General features: G+C 65.7%; 4 protein-coding genes across 4 annotated transcripts; 2 read left to right on the top strand and 2 right to left on the bottom strand.

Moving 5' to 3' along the window:
* Positions 1–1,604: 1,604 nt before the first annotated feature.
* CD14 (CD14 molecule) lies at positions 1,605–4,651 on the top strand. The gene is made up of 2 exons (XM_054168422.1): positions 1,605–1,772; positions 3,033–4,651. Exon 2 carries the CDS (start codon positions 3,043–3,045, stop codon positions 4,381–4,383), a length of 1,341 nt encoding a protein of 446 aa, XP_054024397.1. The 5' UTR covers positions 1,605–1,772; positions 3,033–3,042; the 3' UTR covers positions 4,384–4,651.
* Positions 4,652–8,171: 3,520 nt separating this feature from the next.
* Positions 8,172–10,756, top strand: LOC104298351 (uncharacterized). The gene is made up of 5 exons (XM_054168631.1): positions 8,172–8,372; positions 8,497–8,574; positions 9,066–9,148; positions 9,330–9,411; positions 10,706–10,756. Exons 1-5 carry the CDS (start codon positions 8,193–8,195, stop codon positions 10,754–10,756), a joined length of 474 nt encoding a protein of 157 aa, XP_054024606.1. The 5' UTR covers positions 8,172–8,192.
* Positions 10,757–13,970: 3,214 nt separating this feature from the next.
* LOC104298350 (probable UDP-sugar transporter protein SLC35A4) lies at positions 13,971–15,112 on the bottom strand. Its single transcript, XM_009898407.2, has one exon. The coding sequence runs from the start codon at positions 15,089–15,091 to the stop codon at positions 14,153–14,155; it is 939 nt and encodes a 312-aa protein (XP_009896709.2). The 5' UTR covers positions 15,092–15,112; the 3' UTR covers positions 13,971–14,152.
* A 514-nt stretch (positions 15,113–15,626) lies between these two features.
* On the bottom strand, positions 15,627–16,804 carry SLC35A4 (solute carrier family 35 member A4). Its single transcript, XM_054168494.1, has 3 exons — positions 16,730–16,804; positions 16,504–16,602; positions 15,627–15,945 (listed from the first exon to the last, which is right to left on the bottom strand). Exons 1-3 carry the CDS (start codon positions 16,742–16,744, stop codon positions 15,748–15,750), a joined length of 312 nt encoding a protein of 103 aa, XP_054024469.1. The 5' UTR covers positions 16,745–16,804; the 3' UTR covers positions 15,627–15,747.
* Positions 16,805–20,625: the final 3,821 nt, after the last annotated feature.

The raw sequence follows: 20,625 nt of genomic DNA, 5'->3' as shown, positions 1-20,625 counted from the left end.
GCAGCCTGTCCCAGGCTTGACAACCCTCAAGGGGAAGAAATTGTTCCTCATGTCTGACCTAAACCTCCCCTGGGGCAACTTGAGAACATTTCCTCTCAGCCTATCACTTGTTCCTAGGGGGCAGAGCCCAACCCCCAGCTCACTGCAGCCTCCTCTGAGGGAGCTGTAGAGAGCAATGAGGTCTCCCCCAGCCTCCTCTGCTCTACACTGAACACCCCCAGCTCCCTCAGCTGCTCCTCCCCGGTCCCTTCCCCACCTTTGCTGCCCTTCTCCTCCATGTCCTTCTTGGAGTGGGGGGCCCAAAAGTGAGCCTTGACCACCCCCTCTTCCTCAGCCTTCCTGGGGCTGGGAGCAGCACTGGGCACTTCCACCACAGCTCTTCCCAGCCCACAGCCTTGGGCAGCCCCAAGAGCTCCTTGGTGAAGAGAAGTGAAGCAGAAGTGCCTTGGGTGGCTGCCCATGGGACAAGTTGCTTCCTGTGGCCCCATCCTGATCAGGAAGTCATGCAGCAGGAGCCAGGGCAGTGCCTGGGAGCCTGCCTCCAGCTGCCCAGCAGCCCCCTGGATCCTGAGGTGGGCAGGAGAGGGCTGCAGAAGCCCCAAGGGCAGCTGGAAGATATCTGCAGGCGCTTGAGGTCTGCTCCAGCTGGAGGCCTCAGCAAGGGAGGCTCCGAGGCAGGAGAGCTGAGCCCTTGCCACCTCAGCCTGGGGTTTGGCAGCAGCTTGAGGAAGCTGCAGTGGGGAGAAGGAAGGCCCCGGTGAGGGCTGGCTGGTGACTCACTGGCCACTGGCCACACCAGCCCCGTTTGGAGCTGCCCCTCCAGCCAGGGCACTCGGAGGAGAGCTGCTCCCCGGGAGGATGCAGCAGCCCCACGGCAGCACAGAGAGGTAGGGAGAGCTCCTGGCAGGGTTTGGGGCAGAGCAGAACTGTGGCTGCTGGGGGCAGGTGCTGGCAGCAGAGCTGCTGGAAGCAGGAGGTTGGGCTGCAGACCCCCAACAGCTCCTCACCGCCAGCCCAGCTGTGTGCTGGGACAGCTGAGTCAGCACAGGCTGGCAGCAGCCCATCTGTGCCCTGCCAGCAGCTGGGCAGCAAAGCTGGGTGCTGAGAGAGACCTCTGCAGAGTCTCACACAGTCCTCTGAGGGTCTCCTTGGAGGCTGGTGGTGAAGCAAGGCACAGGGGGACAGAAAGGACAACATAGAGCCAGGTCTGGGGAGTGGGGGGGACAGAAAGCACAACCTAGAGCCAGGTCTGGGGGTGACAGAAAGGACAAGCTGGAGTCAGGTCTGGGGAGGGGGTGACAGAAAGCACAGCTTAGAGCCAGGTCTAGGGGGTGACAGAAAGCACAGCTTAGAGCCAGGTCTGGGGGTGACAGAAAGGACAAGCTGGAGTCAGGTCTGGGGAGGGGGTGACAGAAAGCACAGCTTAGAGCCAGGTCTGGGGAGGGGGGTGACAGAAAGCACAGCTTAGAGCCAGGTCTGGGGGTGACAGAAAGGACAAGCTGGAGTCAGGTCTGGGGAGGGGGTGACAGAAAGCACAGCTTAGAGCCAGGTCTGGGGGTGACAGAAAGGACAAGCTGGAGTCAGGTCTGTCTGTGGGGGACAGAAAGCACAACCTAGAGCCAGGTGTGTGTTGCAATTTCCTGCCCCAGGCTGCAGCAAGCACTGCAGAGGTGCACAGCCAGAGCCCAGCCCGTGCTCAGCAGGCTCTGCCTGGCTCCTCCGGCTGTGTGGTGTCTCCTGACGCCTGCGACTCACTCAGGGACAGGACCCAGGTGCGAGACCTTAGAGCTGCATGTCAGTGTCTGAAGGGGACCTAGAGGAAGGCTGGGGAGGGCCGAGGGGCAGCGTTTTGGAGCTGGAGCAGGGCAGGGCTGGGTTGGACATCAGGAGGGAGCTCTGCACTGTGGGGGTGGGGAGACTCTGGCACAGGCTGCCCAGAGGAGGGTGAGGCCCCAGCCCTGCAGCCATTAAGATCAGATTTGCTGTGTCCCTGGGCAGCCTGCTCTGGTTGGGGGTGTCCCTGCTGCCTGCAGGAGGGCTGGACAAGGTGAGCTTGGAGAGTCCCTTCCAACCCGCTGCAGTCTGTGAAGCTGTGAAAGCACAGAGCCCAGCAGCTGCCCTGCCCTGCCCTGCTGGCACCTTGGGGTGGGGTGAGCCCGGGGCTACCACCTCCCTGCCAAGGTGGCACGGCTCTTGGGTGGTGCCTGCCTGGTGTTTGTCGTGGCTGAGCAGCCAGCTGCGTGCTGCTGGGGTGTGCTGGACCCACGTGAAGGGTGGTTGGGCAGGAGGGATGAGGGCAGAGCTGTGCCCAGGCTGACCCTGCCCGAGCCACCCTCCTGCAGCTGCCCTCAGCTGCCATAAGAGTGCTGCTGCCCCTCACCATTGATGATGGCACAGCAATGTGCCCTTGTGGGCAACAGAGACAATGGGGTCCTGGGCTGCAGCAAGCAAAGTGTGGCCAGCAGGGCTGGGGAAGCTCTCCTGCCCCTCTGCTCTGCCCTGCTGAGACCACAGCTGCAATCCTGCGTCCAGCTCTGGGCTCCCCAGCTCCAGAGAGACAGAGGCCTGCTGGAGAGAGCCCAGTGGAGGCTGTGAGGATGATGAAGGGACAGGAAGAACATCTCTGCTGTGAAGCAAGGCTGAGCCCTGGGGCTGTCTAGTGTAGGGAGGAGAAGGCCAAGAGGGATCTGATCAATGTCTATCGATATCTGAGGGGTGGGGGTCAGGATGAAGGTGCCAGGCTCTGTTTTGTGGTGCCCAGTGACAGGACAAGGGGCAATGGGCACAAGCTGGAACCCAGGAGGTTCCACCTCAACATGAGGAGAAACTTTGTTGTGAGGCTGCTGGAGCCCTGGAGCAGGCTGCCCAGAGAGGTTGTGGAGTCTTCTTCTCTGCAGACTTCCAAGCCCCACCTGGATGTGTTCCCATGTGCCCTGCCCTGGGTGATGCTGCTCTGGCAGGGGGTTGGGCTGGATGATCTCTGGAGGTCCCTTGCAACCCCTGCCCCCACTCTGTGATCTTCTGGTTGCCAGGTTGCTCAGGATGGAGGTGGCTGTGCTGCTGCTGCTGCTGGGGCTGCTGGAGGCAGAGGGCAGATGCTTCTTCAACCGCACCCAGGAGCACTGCACCTGCTACAACCTGTCTGAGGAGAGCTTAGGCAGCATCATCCAGTGCCTCCCAGCCACTGTGGTGGAGTTCTGGGGGGGAGAGCTGCAGAGATACGTGGCCCTCCCCATCACAGACCCGGACCCCTCCACCATTGACATGCTGGGCTCCCTGACCGTCAGGAAAATCGTCTTTGGGGATCTCCTGGTGCCCGAGGCACTCCTCGCCCGAGTGCTCAGGTTCTTCTCCTACACCCAGGTGCAGGAGCTGGCGTTTGAGAGCTGCACTTTCGAGGGGCAGGGCGACTGGCAGCAGATGGCCGGCCGGGAGCTGCCCATCCTGTCCCTGCGCTTCCACCAGGTGAGCTCCGCGCCGCTGGCCGGCCGGGAGCAGGAGCTGCGGAGCCTGAGCCGCTGGCTGCGGGAGCTGCGGGAGCTGTCGCTCACCGCCTGCGGCGTCGCCAGCCTGCCCTGTGCCATCGGCAGCCTCTTCGCAGCCCTGCGCTCGCTGGACGTGGCGCACAACAGCCTCGGGGACGAGAGCCTGGGGTCTGCCTTCTGCCCGGGAGCTTTCCCTCGGCTCCAGGCGCTGAGCCTGCGGCACAACCGCCTGAGGTCCTACCGCGCCGCCTGCCAGGGTCTGCGGCTGCTGCCCGAGCTCCAGCACCTGGATCTCAGCCACAACAAGCTGCTGGTGGACCCCACCTCCTCCTGCCGGTGGCCACAGTCCCTCCGAACCTTTAACTTGTCCAGCACCGGCTTGGATGAAGTCCCCGCACCTCTGCCTCGCAGCCTGGAGGTGCTGGACCTGAGCCGCAACCACCTCCGCGCCGTAGACCTCTCCCTGGGCTCCCTGAAGAAGCTCTTCCTGAGCCACAACCTGCTGCAGGCTGCGCCCCCGCTCGGGCAGTGCCCCATGCTGGACACCCTGACCCTGGGCAACAACTCGCTGCGGGAGCTGCCCTGGGCCGAGGTGAAGCAGCTGCGGGAGCTGGCAGCGCCTGGCAACCCCTACGACTGCTCCTGCTCCGGCGCCGGGGGGCTGCAGGCGCTGGCGGGCAGGGGCCGGCTCGGGCAGGGCTGGCCCCAGGACTACGTGTGCCAGGCCCCGCCTGGCTACCGGGGCGTGCCGGTGGCGGCCGTGCCGGTGTCGGTGCTGCGGTGTCAGCCTGCTGCGGTCATCGTTCCCTGCCTCATCCTCGCCCTGCTGGGCGCCGCCGCCGCCGGCTGCCTGCTCAGAGCCAGGGCTGGGCTCGCCCTGCCCTGCCGCGCAGCCTGACCTGGAAACAGCCCCCCCAGGGCTCCCCCCCGGGGGGCTGCCCGGCCAGGATCTCCCCGGCGAGGCTCACAGGACCCCCAGCTGCTGGGGAGGGGCTCTCTCGGTGTCCCCAGGCCACGGTCCCTGGCTGCCCAGGGAGGTGCTAGAATCAGCATCCCTGGGGGGGATGTTTGGAAGAGGTTTGGGTGAGGAGCTTAGGGAGTGAGTTATGCACAGGGAGATGTTGGGTGGTGGTTGGACTCTTGAGGTCTCTTCCAGCCAGGCCAGGCTGTGATTATCCCTCAGTGGCTGTGGCTTTGCCTGAGGGGGTGGCAGGCAAAGCCCCTTGCCATGATCTGACCAGAGAGGTTTTCCTTGTGGCAACCCTAACCCCTCAAGGTGCATCCAGTGCCCCTGGGATGTCTTCTGCCCTCAACAAGAGGACTTCAGCTCCACCACGTTTGCAGCACTGCAAGCAGTGCTCCAGTGCCCTAAGCCCCGCAGGGCCCCACCCAGGGTCCTTCTCCCACCCTGCAGCCCTGTGGCTCCCCAAACACAACCTTCCTGGTGGCCTCCACAGCCTCTCTGCTGCACTGGCCCCAGCCAGGCTCTGGCTGTGGGAATGGCTCTGAGCTGTGGCCCAGCACAGGACCAGCGCCACAGAAGACAGGAAGCTGAGCAGAGGACCTTGAGGTCTGCTGGGTGCTAGCAAAGGCTCAGCCCAGCTCTGCTGAGCCTCCAGTCACCAGTGGTGTGCCCCAGGGATCAGTGCTGGGCCCCATGCTCTTTAACATCTTTATTGATGATCTGGATGAGGGCATCGAGTCCATCATCAGTAAATTTGCTGATGACACCAAGCTGGGGGCAGGAGTTGATCTGCTGGAGGGTAGAGAGGCTCTGCAGAGGGACCTCGACAGGCTGGGCAGATGGGCAGAGGCCAAGGGCAGGAGATTGAACACATCCAAGTGCCAGGTTCTGCACATTGGCCACAGCAACCCCATGCAGAGCTACAGGCTGGGGGCAGAGTGGTTGAGAGCAGGCAGGCTGAGAGGGACCTGGGGGTGCTGGTTGATGGTAGGCTGAACATGAGCCTGCAGTGTGCCCAGGCAGCCAGGAGGGCCAATGGCATCCTGGCCTGCATCAGGAACAGTGTGGCCAGCAGGAGCAGGGAGGTCATTGTGCCCCTGTACACTGCACTGGTTAGGCCACACCTGGAGTCCGTGTCCAGTTCTGGGCCCCTCAGTTTAGGAAGGAGGTTGACTTGCTGGAAGGTGTCCAGAGAAGGGCAACAAAGTTGGTGAGGGGCTTGGAACACAGCCCTGTGAGGAGAGGCTGAGGGAGCTGAGGTTGCTTAGCCTGGAGAGGAGGAGACTCAGGGGTGACCTTATTGCTCTCTACAATTACCTGCAGGGAGGTTGTAGTCAGGGAGAGGTTGGTCTCTTCTCCCAGGCAACCAGCACCAGAACAAGAGGACACAGTCTCAGGCTGTGCCAGGGGAGGTTTAGGCTGGAGGTTAGGAGGAAGTTTTACACAGAGAGAGTGATTGCCCACTGGAATGGGCTGCCTGGGGAGGTGGTGGGGTCTCCATCACTGGGGGTGTTCAGGACAAGGCTTGACAGGGTGCTTGGTGCCATGGGTTAGTTGTTTAGGTGGTGTTGGATGATAGGTTGGACATGATGATCTTGAAGGTCTCTTCCAACCTGGTTTATTCTATTCTATTCTATTCTATTCTGAACCCCAAGTGTCTGCACCCAGGCCTTGGTGCTCAGCCTTGCTACCTGGGCACAGGGAGCAGCAGCTGCTGCCTGATGGGTGAAGAAAGGAGAAATCTCTAAGTGCCAGGATCCAAGCAGTGTCCTTCCCTTAGCAGCAGCCAGCTGAAGCACAACCCCAGCCCTGGCTCTGCTCTGCTGGGCCCGGGGTGCTGCTCAGCTCCACGTGTGAGGGCAGCTCATGCCCAGCCTGGCCAGAGGAAGTCTGGGCAGGCAGGGGCTGAGCCCAGGGCAGCTCAGTGCATGGTGTGATGGTAGGAGGGGGGGGACACACACCTCTGCATCTCCTCACTCTGCCTGGTCCTGTCCAGCTGTGAGGGGCAGGGGCTGGCTGGGGGCCTCTCTCCTGTCCCCCAGAGCAGAGGGCTCCTCAGCTTCAGCCTTCCCCTTGGCATGACTGAGTGCCAATAAAGGTCACTCTGTGCCTGCTTCTTGTCTCTGGAAAACCTGCACCATGGCTCAGGTTCCCTCAGCTGCCCTTTGAATCCTGCAGAGATGTCCCTCCTGGAGCCACTCACCCCATGGCTCCAGGCACCCCCTTGCCCCCATGGCCTCACCGACTCCTTGGCCAGCAGGGCTCAGCCTCCAGGCTCTGGTGGTACCAGGCTGTGCCCAGCTCTGCCCGGCCGTGCCCAGCACCCATGAATAATGCAGGGGAACAGAATCCCTCCTCCTGTAACCCCATCCCCTGCCCTGCCCAGGACCTCACAAGCTGCTGCTCCTCAGCTGGCCATGGACTCTGGGCAGGTGAGTGCCATCATGGGGGAGCCCCCGCAGGGTGGTTTGGAGGCATCTGTGCCCTGCCTTCTGTGTGGCATGGCCGGGCACTGCCCAGCTCCCCGGGTGCTCACCCAGCCCTGGGAGGGTGCTGGGGGGGTGGGGGAGACCCTGGCTCAGGGTCCCTCTGCCTGGTGTCCCTGCAGGAGGTCTGTGCAGGAGCAGCTGTGGGACTGCAGCAGGCAGCAGGTAGAGAGGGAGCCCAGGACACCTTCCCCAGCCTGGTGCCTCCAGCCCCAGAGCAGGGCACCAGGCTGCCCACAGCCAGGGTGGCACTGGGGCCCTGCTCACCTGCTGGGCCTGGGTCAGGCAGCAGTGCCCTCCCCCCTGCTGGCTCTGCTGGCTGTGGTCACAGCCCTGGGCAGCCCTGGGAGCCGGCCCCACGCTGGGGGGGTGTCCCCCCCAGCACCCCACACTCGGTGTTTGCAGGGCTGGGGCAGAGTGGCACAGACCCCCTGCAGCTCCTCCGTGCTGGGAAGCAGCCCCAGGTGAGCCTGGCAGGGATCTGGGCATCAGTGGGGTGCTGGGCACCCAGAGGGGAGCATGGGGCTCTGTCCCAGCCCCCTGCCACCCTGGGCCCCTGCTGGGTGCTGAGGGCTCGTGCTGACCCTACCCATGCTGTGGGCCCCTCTCTTGGGGGGGGCTCCTGGGGGTCACCAAGGGAGAGGGTCTCCCCCTCATCCCTGCCTGTGCCAGGCCCTCCATGCCACCCCTGCCAGCTCCTTCCCTGTATGCCCTTTACCCTGCTCTGGTCATGCTGGGATGGGAGTGGAAGCTGAATCCTCCCTCGTGCCAGGGCAGCTGCTTGGCTGTGGATGGCATCTTCTGCTTGGAGGCAGGACAGGTATGGTGGTGCCCACAGCCTCCTCTGGCAGCCCTCTCCCCAGCCAGCTGAGCCAGAGCCATGCTGGCCACGGGCTGGGGCACCCAGCTGTGGGCCTGGGTGCACTGGGCACCACTGCAGTGCTGGGCACACCAGGCTTGGGCCTGTGTGTGGCTCTGATGCTGTCTCTCAGCCCTTGCCTGTTTCCTCTTGGGTGCTGGCACCTGCTGTGCCATGCTGTGCCATGCTGTGCCATGCTGTCTGTGCCTTACTGCCCCTGTCCTGCTCTCTCTGGCATGCTGTGCATTACTGTGCCATGCTATGCATATGCTCTGCATCTACTCTGTGCCATCCACCCATGCTGTGCCAGCTGTGCCATGCTGTCTGTGCTCTGCTGGCTTATCCATGCCAGTGCCCTCTGTGCTGGCCCACCTGCAGCATGCTGGCTGTGCTGTGCCATGCCATGCCATGCCATGCCATGCCAGCTCTCCTGGCTGTGTCTCTCCTCCCAGGAGAAGGTGCTGGAGCTGGCAAGGCCCCAGCTGGCTCTGGTTCCCCTTGGCTACAGCCTGACCCTGCTGCTGTGGCACCCCCACGGTCCCCCCACCCAGCTGTCCCTCCAGAGCATCGCCTGGCAGGTGAGGGCACAGGGCATGGTGGCAGGCAGAGGTGATCTGGGCTTGTCCAGCTGTGCCCAGTGTGGCTGGCATGGCTCAGAGCTGGTCTCAGGTGGCTCCTGGAGCCTGCCTGGCTTGTCCCCAGGTGGTCACCACCATCTTCCAGGAGCTGGAGGCGCTGGGCAGGGATGAGCAGAGCCTGCAGACTGTCAGCCTGGTCCAGGTAGGACAGGCCAGGGCTGGCCAGGGTGCCCTGGGGCATGGGGGTGCAGCTCCTGCCGTGCCAAGGGGCAGACGGTGCCCCAGGGCTGGCACCCAGTCCCCTACCCCTGCGGGGGACAGGGGCTGAAGGCCTTCAGGTCCCAGCCTTGCCCAGCTCCCTACAGGGCTTGCCAGGGCTGGGAATTCCTGCAGCCAGGTGGGAGGAGGGCAGCTCTCCAGCACCTCCTCCCTGTGCCCTCAATGTCCTTCCAGAGTGCTGGCACACTCTGGCCCTCCCTTGGCTGGCACAGGAGCCCCCAGGCTTTGGCTCCAGGGTGCCCTGCCAAGCTCCACACAGGGCTTGGGCACTGCCAGGGCTCTGCCTTTGCCTGGTCCCAGGGCTGGAGAAGCTGGGAGTGGCCCTGAGACCTTTCCCTGCTCAGCCCTTCCCTGTGCTTAGCCAGGAGGAACCCCGAGGTGCCAGCAGTGCCCCCTCTCTGTGCCCCCTTGCAGCTCTGTGCCCAGGACAAAGCCTGGGACCTGCTCCGCCCCGCCGGCCGAGCCCTGCAGGTGCTGGACGTGCCCCCCCTGGGCCTGTAGGTACTCAGGGCCCCACGGGTGGCTTTGTAGCTCTCGGGGGGGCTGGTACCCCAGCAGTGGGCAGGGAGCAGGTGCCCAGCCAGAGGAGGGCCAGGGACATCCCCCAGGGAGCCCAGGCACGCAGAGGGGGGTTGGGCATGGCCCCACTCCCTCACTCTTGTCTCCCTCTGCTTTCAGGATGGTGGAGGAGGCCACAGAAATCCCTGTGCCCGATGCCCAAGCTGCCATCAGCATCTACAGCAGCGGGCTGGGTGCCATGGTGGCACTGCCCCAGGGGTGAGCACAGCAGCCCCCCTGCAGATGGGCACTTGGCTGGGCTGGGGTGAGGGATGTGGGGGGGCCGTGGGGCACTGGGGCTGGCTGTGGGCACTGCTCAGCACCACTGCCATGCTGGCCTCTCCCCAGTGCCAGCAGCCTCTTCACCCTCACCCTGGAGTGGCAGCTGGCAGGGGGCCGGCAGCAGCGCTCAGCCCTCAGGATCCTGGCAGCTCCTGGCACCGCGGTGCCCTGCCCTGAGCCGTACGTACCAGGCTGCAGCTCCGTGCTGGGGCTGAGCCACAGCCCCTCCTGGCACCCTCTGAGCTCAGGGGGACGTGGAACCCATGGAGCAGGCCCAGAGGAGGCTGCAGAGATGAGCAGAGCCTGGAGAACCTCTGCTGTGGGCACAGGCTGGGAGAGCTGGGGCTGTTCAGCCTGGGGAAGAGAAGGCTCCAGGGAGACCTCAGAGCAGTACCTGAAGGGCTCCAGGAGAGCTGGGGAGGGACTTTGGACAAGGGCTGGGAGTGACAGGATGAGGGACAATGGCTTTGAGCTGGGAGAGGGGAGACTGAGGCTGGAGATGAGGGAGAAATTCATGGCAGTGAGGCTGGGGAGACACTGGCACAGGCTGCCCAGGGAGGCTGTGGCTGCCTCCTGCCTGGAGGTGTTCCAGGCCAGGCTGGATGAGGCCCTGAGCAACCTGGGCTGGTGGGAGGTGTCCCTGCCCATGGGCAGGGGGCTGGCACTGGATGATCTTGAAGGTCCCTTCCAACCCAACCCATTCCCTGGGTCCATGAGTTGGTGCCCAGGGGTGAAACAGGAGGGGTCCTGAAGCCTCAGCAGGAGCCTGTCCCTGGGAGCCAAGGGGCTGCCACCACCCTGGGGACAGGAGCTTGCTCCCAGCAGGGCCAACCCCTCCTGTGGGACAGGGTTTGGTCTGCCCAGGTGTGGGTCCCAGCCCCATCCTCTCCCAGGGCTCTCTCACCCCACACACAGGGCTCCTGCTGCCTGCTGCCTGCCCTGGGTGGTGGAACAGCTCCTGGAGGGGAACAGCCTGACCCTGCTGCTGCTCTGGGTGACACTGCCAGGTACCACTGCATGGGGACACCACTCAGGGCTGTCCCCTCCCTGAGCTTTGCCCCACTCCCTCCCCCTGCCTGCCACTTGGTCCCTGGCCGCTGCCTGGGGACATCCACAGGCACTGGAAGCCAGGCACTGGCTCCACTCCTCCCCCTCAGCCCTGCCCCTGCACCCACCCTGGCGGCCCCTGCCCGGGGCTTGTTCCTCCCCTCCAGATACCTCCCGAGAGGAGCTGCTGGCAGCGCTGGGGGTGGCCGAGCGAGTGAAGGGCTTGGCCAAGAGCATCTCGGCCACCTGCTGGGACCCTGCGCGGGAGCTGGCGGCGCGGCGCGGGGAGCTGCGAGGGCTGCGCAGGGAGCTGCTGGCTGCGGCCGCTGCCCCCCGGCAGAAGGTGGCCCTGGCACAGCTGCGGAGAGCCCTGCGGGAGCTGAAGGTGAGGCAATGCCCCTGGCCGTCGGATGGGACCGAGCTGGCACCGACCCTCCCACCCCAGTCGGAGGAGGTCCAAGCTCCACCCTGGTGCCAGCAGCCTCGCAGGGCAGGGGCTGGGGGCTGCCTGCCCGGGGGGAGGGGATGTGTGGGATGTGTCCCTGGAGCTGTGCCTCGGCACAGGAGGGACCCTCAGCCTCCTCCTCCAGGTGCTGAAGAGCCAGAGGTGGGAGAAGAAGCAGGCAGCAGCTGAGGCACTCAGGGCAAGGCAGCTGCAGCAGCCCAGGGCCAAGGTGGGCATGGGGCAGGGCACAGCCTCCTCGGCCGGGGCCCTGCCAGCTGCAGGAGGAGCCCTGGCCCCTGGCTGCATCCCCACAGCATCTCCTGCTCTCACAGGACCAGGTCTCCACAGGGAATACGGTGCAGGACCAGCAGCCTGGGACACGAACCCTGCCTGGTGCCAGCCTGGAGCCAAGAGGGACAGGGCACGGGGGCAGGGCTGGGCCCCACGCCTGGGTGGCTGAGATGTGGGCACGGAGCATCGCGTCCCGCGGTGGGAAAAGGATCTGCTAGGGCTGGGAGAAGCTTCCCTCCCTCTCCCCCTGTCCCCAGCCACACCTCCTCATGCTCCTTCTCCTCCCCCCACCCAGGGCACCCTGCCAGCAGCCGGGCAGAGGGCAGCCGAGCGCCAGCCAGCGCAGGGCAGGGGCAGCTGGAGCAGCCCTTGCCAGGCAAAGCAGCACGGCCAGGGGCACTGCCCGGGGCTGGCACGGTGAGCGACACCCCAGCGGCTCCCTGCTGCTGCTCCCGGGCAGGGGCAGTGCCCAGGGCCTGCAGCAGGGCCCCCAGGTGCTGCCCAGACCTACTCTGCTTGTGCCAGGCATGCAGACGGTGCCCGCCGTGCCCGTCCCTGGAGGCGCAGCTCGCCCTGGCCAAGGCACAGAAGCCGCAGCTGCGGGCTCGGCACTGCCTGCTCCTGCACAGCCAGCTCGGGCACGGGGCAGTGCCAGCCCAGGAGGCCAGCAGCGAGGTGGGCACGGGAAGCGAGCCCAGCCCCCTGGGCTGCAAGCTCTCCTCCTCCAGGCAGGGCAGCCCAGGGGGCAGAGGGCAGCCCAGGGGGCAGAGGGCAGCCCCGAGCTGCCCTGTCCTCTGCAGCGGGGCGCAGCTCGCTGGCAGCGGGAGGTGGCAGCCCTGGGGCTGAGGCCGGAGGCAGCGGGCGGGGAGCGGCAGGCAGCCGAGCGGCACCTGGAGGCCTGGCTGCAGAGCCACCGGCAGCAGAGGCAGGTGGGCACGGAAGGGCTGGGCACCTCCCGGCTGCTGGAGCCCTGCCAGGCAGCCCCGGGCATCCCCGCAGGTGCTTCGGGAGCAGCGGCAGCTGGCAGAGGAGCAGAGGGAGGCCCCGGGGCACCGGCACCAGGAGCCGCTGCAGGACGTCCGCGGGGCTCGCTGGGCACCGCCGGGCACCGCCCACGGCGGAGGGCTGCCAGCTGCTCAGCTGCTGCCACCGCACAGACAACCTGAGACAGCTGCCCCGGGGCAGGGGGTGGGGACAGGGTCCCTGCCAGGCAGCATGGGAGCCCTGCAGGCAGCTTGGGAGCCCTGCAGGCAGCATGGGAGCCCTGCAGGCAGCTTGGGGATCTTGGGGGGCTAGCATGGGAGCCCTGGCAGGCAGCTTGGGGATCTTGGGGGGCTAGCATGGGAGCCCTGGCAGGCAGCTTGGGGATCTTGGGGGGCTAGCATGGGAGCCCTGGCAGGCAGCTTGGGAGCCCTGGGGGGCTAGCATGGGAGCCCTGGCAGGCAGCATGGGAGCCCTGCAGGCAGCTTGGGAGCCCTGGGGGGCTAGCATGGGAGCCCTGGCAGGCAGCATGGGGATCTTGGGGGGCTAGCATGGGAGCCCTGGCAGGCAGCTTGGGGGTTCTGCCACCTCAAAGCTGGAGGAGGCTCCAGAAGGCCTTTTGGTGGCCTCTCAGTACCCAAAGGGGTCTCTAAAAGCTGGGGGCAGAGGTTGGAGCAGGGCCTCTTGGGACAGGACAAGGGGGAATGGTCTGAGCCAAAGGAGGGAGAAATGTTTGACACTGAAGGTAAGGGGAGCCTGGCCCAGGCTGCACGGCGGGGTGGGAGCTGCCCCATCCCTGGCACCGTGCTAGGTGAGGTCGTTTGGGGCTGTGAGCAGCCTGCTCTGGTTGGGGATGCCCCTGCTGGCTGCAGAGGTCGAGATGACCTTCAAAGGTCCCTTCCCACCCAACTCAGTCTGGGATTCTCTCTTCCACCTCCCTCCCTGCAGAGCCATCAGCCCTGATGCTGGAGAGCAGCCAGGGCGAGGCCCCAGGGCCTGGCTGCTGAGAGCTGCTCCTCACAGAAAGCTGTCCCCTGGGAGGGGGCTTCACCCCTTTGCCACCCCCCAGGCAAGGCCTTGCCCTGCTGCTGGGCACCTGCCTGCAGCAGCAGTGGGCAGGGGGGGAGAGGTGGTGGCCCCTCACCTGCTGCCAGGTGCAATAAAGTGAGTGTCACCTCATCAGCCACTGTCACCAGGCCTGGACATGCCCCAGCCTCTGCCAGGTTAAGCAGGTCCCTGCCCCCAGGGTGGACACACAGACCCCCTCCCCAAGGAGGACAGACAGACAGCTGCTGCTGAACCACAGCTTTACTAACCCCAGGCAGAACCAGCAGTGCCCACAGCTCACCAGTGTGGGCACAAACATGGGATGCCAGCTCCCTTCTGGGAAGCAGGTGGCAGAGCTTCCCCCACGGCCCAGTGTGAGGTCACCACCCTCAGAAGGGCAAACAGAGCCCAGGGCCAGCAGCAGCCAGTGGCTGGGGCCAGGCTGGGAAGCTGCCTCTGGCCACAGTGTGAGGCTCTGCAGGCAGCCCTGTGAGGACAGCTGTGGGAGCACCATCCCCAGGATGGAACAGTGGCACATGAGCCAGAGCTGGGCACTGTGGCACAACTCAGGGGTGCTCTGTGTGGGGAAGCATCTTGCCACACCCCAGGAACAAGGTGCTCAGAACCCCTCCTCCAGGCTGAGGAGGTCCCAGCTGCCCGCCCTGGGAAAGGGCGCAGGGCACTGCCCCCTTGGCACTGCTCCTGCAGGCTGTGGGGTACCAGCACCAAGGCCCTGCAAGGAGCCGGGCGGGGAGGCCACCGGCACCAGCGCTGCTGCCAGCCCAGTGCTGCCACCCCCAGAGGCACGAGAAAAGGCTGCCCCAGAGCAGGCAGGGCAGGAAGGCAGCAGCTAGGGGAGGCCATAGTAGAGGTGCATGGCAAGGCCGACGCAGGCCACGGCCACGAAGAAGAGCGGAGTGAGCTGCAGGCTGAAGAGGGCCACGGAGAGGAGGGCATTGGCCAGGATGGAGCAGGAGATGACAAAGAGCCTGGTGATGTTGCTGCTGTGCTTCATCACCACCGACATCAGCAGCCCGTTCAGGGCCTGGCTGAGCACCACCAGCAGCAGCCAGGGGGAGAAGCCCTGCAGGAAGCCTCCCTCGGCGCCCTGCCAGAAGTAGCCCAGCAGGTTGAGCAGCACCCCGAAGGAGTAGAGGAAGAGGTTCTGCAGGCCGAGGGGCAGCGCCTGGGCCTTAAGGATGGCTTCTGTGTAGACAGCAGAGAGGCCTGAGACCAGGCAGTAGACGGAGAGCAGCAGCAGGCCGGGCAGGGTGACGTGCAGCTGCGTCCCCGAGGCGCGGCCGGGGCCCCGCAGGCCGCCCCAGCTGTAGCTGAGCCCCGCGGCCAGCAGCAGCCCCAGCCCCAGCCACTGGCGGCTGCTCAGCCGCCGGCGCAGCAGCAGGCTGTAGAGCAGCGCCGTGCTCAGCACCTTCAGGTTGCTCAGCACCTGGAAGGTGCTGGGGTCCATGAAGAGCTGCATGTGCACCACCAGGTTGTTGTTGGCGGCGTAGAGCAGGGCGGAGAGGGCGAAGGGAGCGGCGTGGCGCCAGGAGACGTGCGGCGGCGGCGGCTGCCGGGACAGCGGCAGCAGCAGGAGGGACAGCAGCAGCTTGGTCAGCTCCACCAGCACCACCACGGCCGCGGAGCTGAAGGGGATGGCCCCATCCACCTTGCAGAGGGCGAGCAGGGGGGCGTGGGAGCCGTAGATGGCCACAGAGAGGAGCAGCGTCAGCGCCCACAGCGCCCTGCGCAGCAGCCGGGTGGCAGGGCCGGCAGCGGCGCCAGGCATCGCGTGCCCCTGGGTGACCTGCCCCGGGCGCTCCTGCTCAGCACGGGGCGTTGGGCTACGATGATCTCTGGAGGTCCCTTCCAAGCCCTCCCATTGCTGTGGTTCTCAGGTGGCAGGCAGCGAGGGGGAGGTGCTGTCCGTGTCAGGCAGCCAGGCAGGCAGCCTCGCAGCCTAGAACAGTCAAAGAGAGACCAAAGACCACGAATTTAATGAGCCTGGGTAAAGCAGGGCACTGCCTGCTGCGCTTCTGCTGCGGCAGCAGGCCAGGGGGGCGTCCTTCCTTCGGGATGAGCACTGCCAGCCCCCCCGGGAGCCACACCAAGCCTGTTCCTAGAGCAAAGCCTCAGTGGAAGGGCGGCAAGCACGGCGACAGGCAGCCTTCCAGTCCTCCCAGCGCCGTGGGGAGCGAGGTGAGGGGAGAGGGGCGGCTGGCAAACCGTTGGCTGCTGGCGCCTCCAAGCTGCCGTGGGTTAGCGATCCCTGCTGCCAGGGGGCTCCAGCAGATGCCCCGCTGCCAGACCCGCAGTGACACGGTGTGAAGCCCTTTCCAGCGGAGGAGAGCAGCGGCGGTGCCTCTCAGCACCCTGGGAGCCTTCAGTGCCTGCTAGCTAAGGAGCAGCAGCAGCCCTACAGTCCGTGCGGCACGGGGCTCCCGGCTAGTCCCGACCTTTCTTCAGGGAGTTGATATAGTCCCGGACTGTCCTCTCCACGTTGGGCACGGCGTAGTTCTGCGCAGCGTAGATGCCGGTGCAGGTGCCGGCCACGAAGCCCAGCACGGCTGAGAAGCGGAGCTTGGCAATCACGTAGCCTGCGAGGAAGCCTTTGAGGAAGGGGGAGGCCAGCAGAGAGCCATCCTGAGGAGAAGAGCCAAGGGTGAGGCGAGCGGGCAGGGAGTCACAGAATTGTCAGGGTGGGAAGGGACCTCAAGGCTCAGCCAGTCCCAACCCCCTGCCATGGGCAGGGACACCTCACACTGCAGCAGGTTGCTCACAGCCACCTCCAGCCTGGCTGCAAACACCTCCAGGCAGGAGGCTGCCACCACCTCCCTGGGCAACCTGTGCCAGGCTCTCACCACCCTCATAGGGAACTTCTTCCTCACATCCAATCTCAATCTCCCCACTTCTACTTTTGTTCCATTCGCCCCAGTCCTATCCCTCCCTGACACCCTACAAAGTCCCTCCCCAGCTTTCTTGGAGCCCCCTGTAGATACTGGAAGGACACGATTAGGTCTCCTCGGAGCCTTCTCCTCTCCAGCCTGAGCAGCCCCAACTCTGTCTGTCCTCATAGGAGAGGTACTCCAGACCTCTCATCATCCTCGTGGCCCGAAGGCAGCACAGGGCTGATTCTCACAAGCCCCCTCAAGAGGGGAGCCTGGGCCGCCCCCAGCACCGGGGCCGGGGGACGCGCGTTACCTGCCCCACGCCGGCGTGCACCTCGTCCTCTACCCTGCGCTGTAGGCTCTCAAGCTGGTCCTTCAGGAAGGCGAGGTCCTTCAGCTTGGGCAGCGAGTCCTGGGGCAGAGACGCGGGGATGAGCCCCGGGAGCCGCGGCCAGCTCCCAGAGGCAGAGGCAGAGCCGTGCCCGGCCCCGGTGCTCCCCAGGCGCTGTCCCCGCGCAGCCCACCCGCGCCCCACTCACCTTATCGTCCGCCATCTTAGCGCGCGCGCCGGCCGCCGCCGATTGGATCGCGGGCGGACCACGTGACGCCACACGTCGCCGATTGGGCCGCGGGCGGACACGTGACGCCGCCCGAGCGTCCTCCGCCGCCCTCCCGCCCGGCGCCATCTTGAGGCGGGGCGGGGGCCCGCGGCAGGCTGGCACCTCCCCCTGAGGCCCCGCCCCGCCCCGGGGGCGGAGACAAGGAGGGGCCGAGGGCAGGCTCGGGGAGCGCTGCGTGAGCGCTGCGCTTGAGAAGGCTGCGGGACGGGACGGGACGGGACGGGACGGGACGGGACGGGGCGGGGCGGGACGGGACGGGGCGGGACGGGACGGGACGCGACGGGACGCGACGGGACGGGACGCGACGGGACGGGACGCGACGCGACGGGGCGGGACGGGACGCGGCGGGGCGGGACGGGACGCGACGGGACGGGACGCGACGGGGCGGGACGGGACGCGGCGGGGCGGGACGGGACGGGACGGGGCGGGACGGGACGCGGCGGGGCGGGACGGGACGCGACGGGACGCGACGGGGCGGGACGGGACGCGGCGGGGCGGGACGGGACGGGACGGGGCGGGACGGGACGCGACGGGACGGGACGGGACGCGACGGGACGCGACGGGGCGGGACGGGACGCGGCGGGGCGGGACGGGGCGGGACGGGACGCGACGGGACGCGACGGGGCGGGACGCGACGGGACGCGACGGGGCGGGACGGGACGGGACGGGACGGGACGCGACGGGGCGGGACGGGGTGGGACGCGACGGGACGCGACGGGGCGGGACGGGACGCGGCGGGGCGGGACGGGACGGGGCGGGGCGGGGCGGGACGGGACGGGGCGGGGCGGGGCGGGACGGGACGGGACGGGCGGCAGCGGAGGAGTGCTGGGCAGGCTGGAGGAGTGAGCCGAGGAGAGCCTCAGGAGGGTCAATAAGGCCAAGGGCAAAGTGCTGCACCTGGGTCAGGGCAATCCTGGATATCAGTCCAGGCTGGGAGATGATGCAGCCCTGCAAGGAAGGACTTGGGTGCTGGTGGGGGAGAAGCTGGGCAGGAGCCAGCAATGGGCACTGGCAGCACAGAAGGCCAAGGGCAGCCTGGGCTGCATCCAAAGCAGTGTGGCCAGAGCTGGAGAGAGAGGATCCTGCCCCTCTGCTCTGTGAGACCTCACCTGCAGGGCTGGGTCCAGCTGTGAGACCTTCAACACAAGAGAGACCTGGAGCTGATGGAGAGGGGCCAGAGGAGGCCATGAAGATGATCAGAGGCTGGAGAACCTCTCCTATAAAGACAGGCTGTGAGAATTGGGGCTGTTTAGCCTGGAGAAGAGAAGGCTCCAGGGATACCTCAGAGCAGCCTTCCAGTACCTGAAGGGCTCCAGGAGAGCTGGGGAGGGACTTGTGACAAGGGCTGGGAGTGCCAGGAAGAGGGACAATGGCTTTGAGCTGGGAGAGGGGAGACTGAGACTGGAGGTAAGGAAGAAATTGTTGGCAGTGAGGCTGGGGAGACACTGGCACAGGCTGCCCAGGGAGGCTGTGGCTGCCTCCTGCCTGCAGGTGTTCATGGCCAGGCTGGATGAGGCCCTGAGCAGCCTGGGCTGGTGGGAGGTGTCCCAGCCCAGGGCAGGGGGTTGGCACTGGCTGAGCCTTGAGGTCCCTTCCAACCCAATCCATGGCTCTGTGATTGCAGTTTCAGGTTCTCTAGCAGGGAGCAGGCTAAGCTTCAGCTGGTGGGCAGCTGCAGTGTGTCACTCCTCTGTGGGCCATTGTTGCTAGTATCATTATTGTTATTTTATTACTAATTTGTTTGATTCACTTTTATTTCAACCATTCATAAAACCACAGAGTTGTTGTGGCTGGGAGAGACCTTTCAGATCATCCAGTCCAACCCTTCCCCCAGCACTGCCAGGGCACCACCAAACCATGGCCCTCAGCACCACATCGGCTCTGAAACCTCTGCAGACATGGGGACTCCACCACTGCCCTGGGCAGCCTGGGCCAGGCCCTGACAAGCCTCAAGGGGAAGAAATTGTTCTTCATGTCCAACCCAAACCTGCCCTGGGGCAACCTGAGGCCATTTCCTCTTGTCCTCTTGTTTCTTGGGATCCCAACCACCACCTCACTGCAGCCTTCTCTCAGGGAGGTCTCCCCTCAGCCTCCTCTTCTGCAGACTGAACACCCCCAGGTCCCTCAGCTGCTCCTCCTCAGCCTAAACTGCTTTTATCTCAGCCCAGGACTCTGCTCACCTCTACCCCTCCAGTTCTCTCCCACGTCCCCCAGGGTGGGGAGAAGGTGAGTGAGTGAGTGGCTGCTGGAGCTTGGCTGCCAGGTGGGCTCCCACCACAAGAGTGTGAGGGTGAGTTTGCAGCTCTTGGGGCAGGGTGGGGAGCACAAAGGAAGCTGAGAACACTCATGGTGAGCCAGCTCTGGGGGTGGCTCTGCCATTAGAAGAAGCCATGGCAGCCAAGGTGTGCTCTTGACACAGGCCTTCAAGGCACAGCACATAGCAGTTCCCAGGAGTGCCAGAAGAAAGGAACCAGCTCAGCACCGTTTCCAGGATCAGTCCCTACCCACCCCCACCACCAGATGCTCTCCAGCAGCCTCTGCAGAGCTGAGGTCCCAGCAGCACAGCCAGCAGGGTGGAGAAAGCCAGCACCTGGCTCAGCTGCCCAGGGTCAGTGGTGCCCAGGCACCACCTGAGGACAGAGAAGAGCTCCTTGGGCTCTGGAGCAGTAAAGCTGTGGGGGACACATCTTCAGCAAGGCCACCCTGCTGCTGCTGGGGCTGGTGGCTGCCTCTTGCTTGGGTTTAGCTCCTTGAGGCCTGTGTGCCTGGCACACAGCAGGGCTGCTTGGTCAGCTCAGCTCCACATCCTATTCCTCCCACCCCATCCCATCCCTGTGAGGGGAAGGAAGCTGTGGGGAGAGGAGGAGGTCCCCAGGAGCCAGGGTCCCCCATGCTGGGTCCCGCTGTGAGCTGTCCCTGCATCAGGACTGTTCCTGGGCTGCCCCTGTGGCTCTGTGCTTGCCCTGGTGCCACAGCGGCCCCGGGGCTCCCAGCCTGTGCCAGGCAGCTCTCAGTGCAGGTGCAGAGGCTGAGCTCAGCCCTGTGCCCTTCCCTGGAAGCTCAGCAGGTGCCTGCAGCGTTTGCTCTGTGCCCATGGCACCAGCATGGGGTGGGTCAGGCCCCTGGGGGCAGCACTCCAGGGGGTGCACCCAGGGGTTGGTGTCTCCTGCCATGGGCAGGGACACTTCCCACCAGCCCAGGCTGCTCAAGGCCTCATCCAGCCTGGCCTGGAACACCTCCAGGCAGGAGGCAGCCACAGCCTCCCTGGGCAGCCTGTGCCAGTGTCTCCCCAGCCTCACTGCCAGGAATTGCTTCCTGCTGTCCAGTCTCCATCTGCCCTGTCCCAGCCCTGCAGGGCAGCAGGCCCGGAGGAGCTGCTGTTTGTGGTGGCCTTTGCTGTGTCCTCCCCCCTCCACACCCCTCTCATCTGCCTTTGTGTCCCTGGCACAGCTGCAGGGCCCAGAGCTTAGGCTGCAGATTAAGGTTTTACTGAGGGCTGGAGAGGGCTCCACTGCCAGCCCCAGGGGCAGCGACCTGCAGCCAGAGCTGCTCTGCCAGCTGGAGCTGGGCAGGGCTGCCTCCTGCCACCTTCTGCCACAGGGCAAGGGAGATGGAGCCCCGAGGGTCACCTGGGCTGCTCTGCTGAGGGGCAGCTGCCAGGGGAGAGCAGCTTTGTCCTGGGAAGAAGAGCTGGGGAGGGCTGGCTGGAGCTGGAGCTGTTTCCCGAGTGGCTTTAGAGGAGAGAGGCCTAAGCTGATCCTGCTTTACTGCAGGGCGTGCTGGGGGCAGCAGGTCTGGGCACAGAGTGCACTTCC

The sequence above is a fragment of the Dryobates pubescens genome, chromosome 16 (genome assembly GCF_014839835.1).
Source record: "Dryobates pubescens isolate bDryPub1 chromosome 16, bDryPub1.pri, whole genome shotgun sequence".
Classification (NCBI taxonomy): Eukaryota; Metazoa; Chordata; class Aves; order Piciformes; family Picidae; genus Dryobates; species Dryobates pubescens.
Note: the sequence above shows the minus strand (reverse complement) of the source record. Positions and strands in the feature narration are given on the sequence as shown.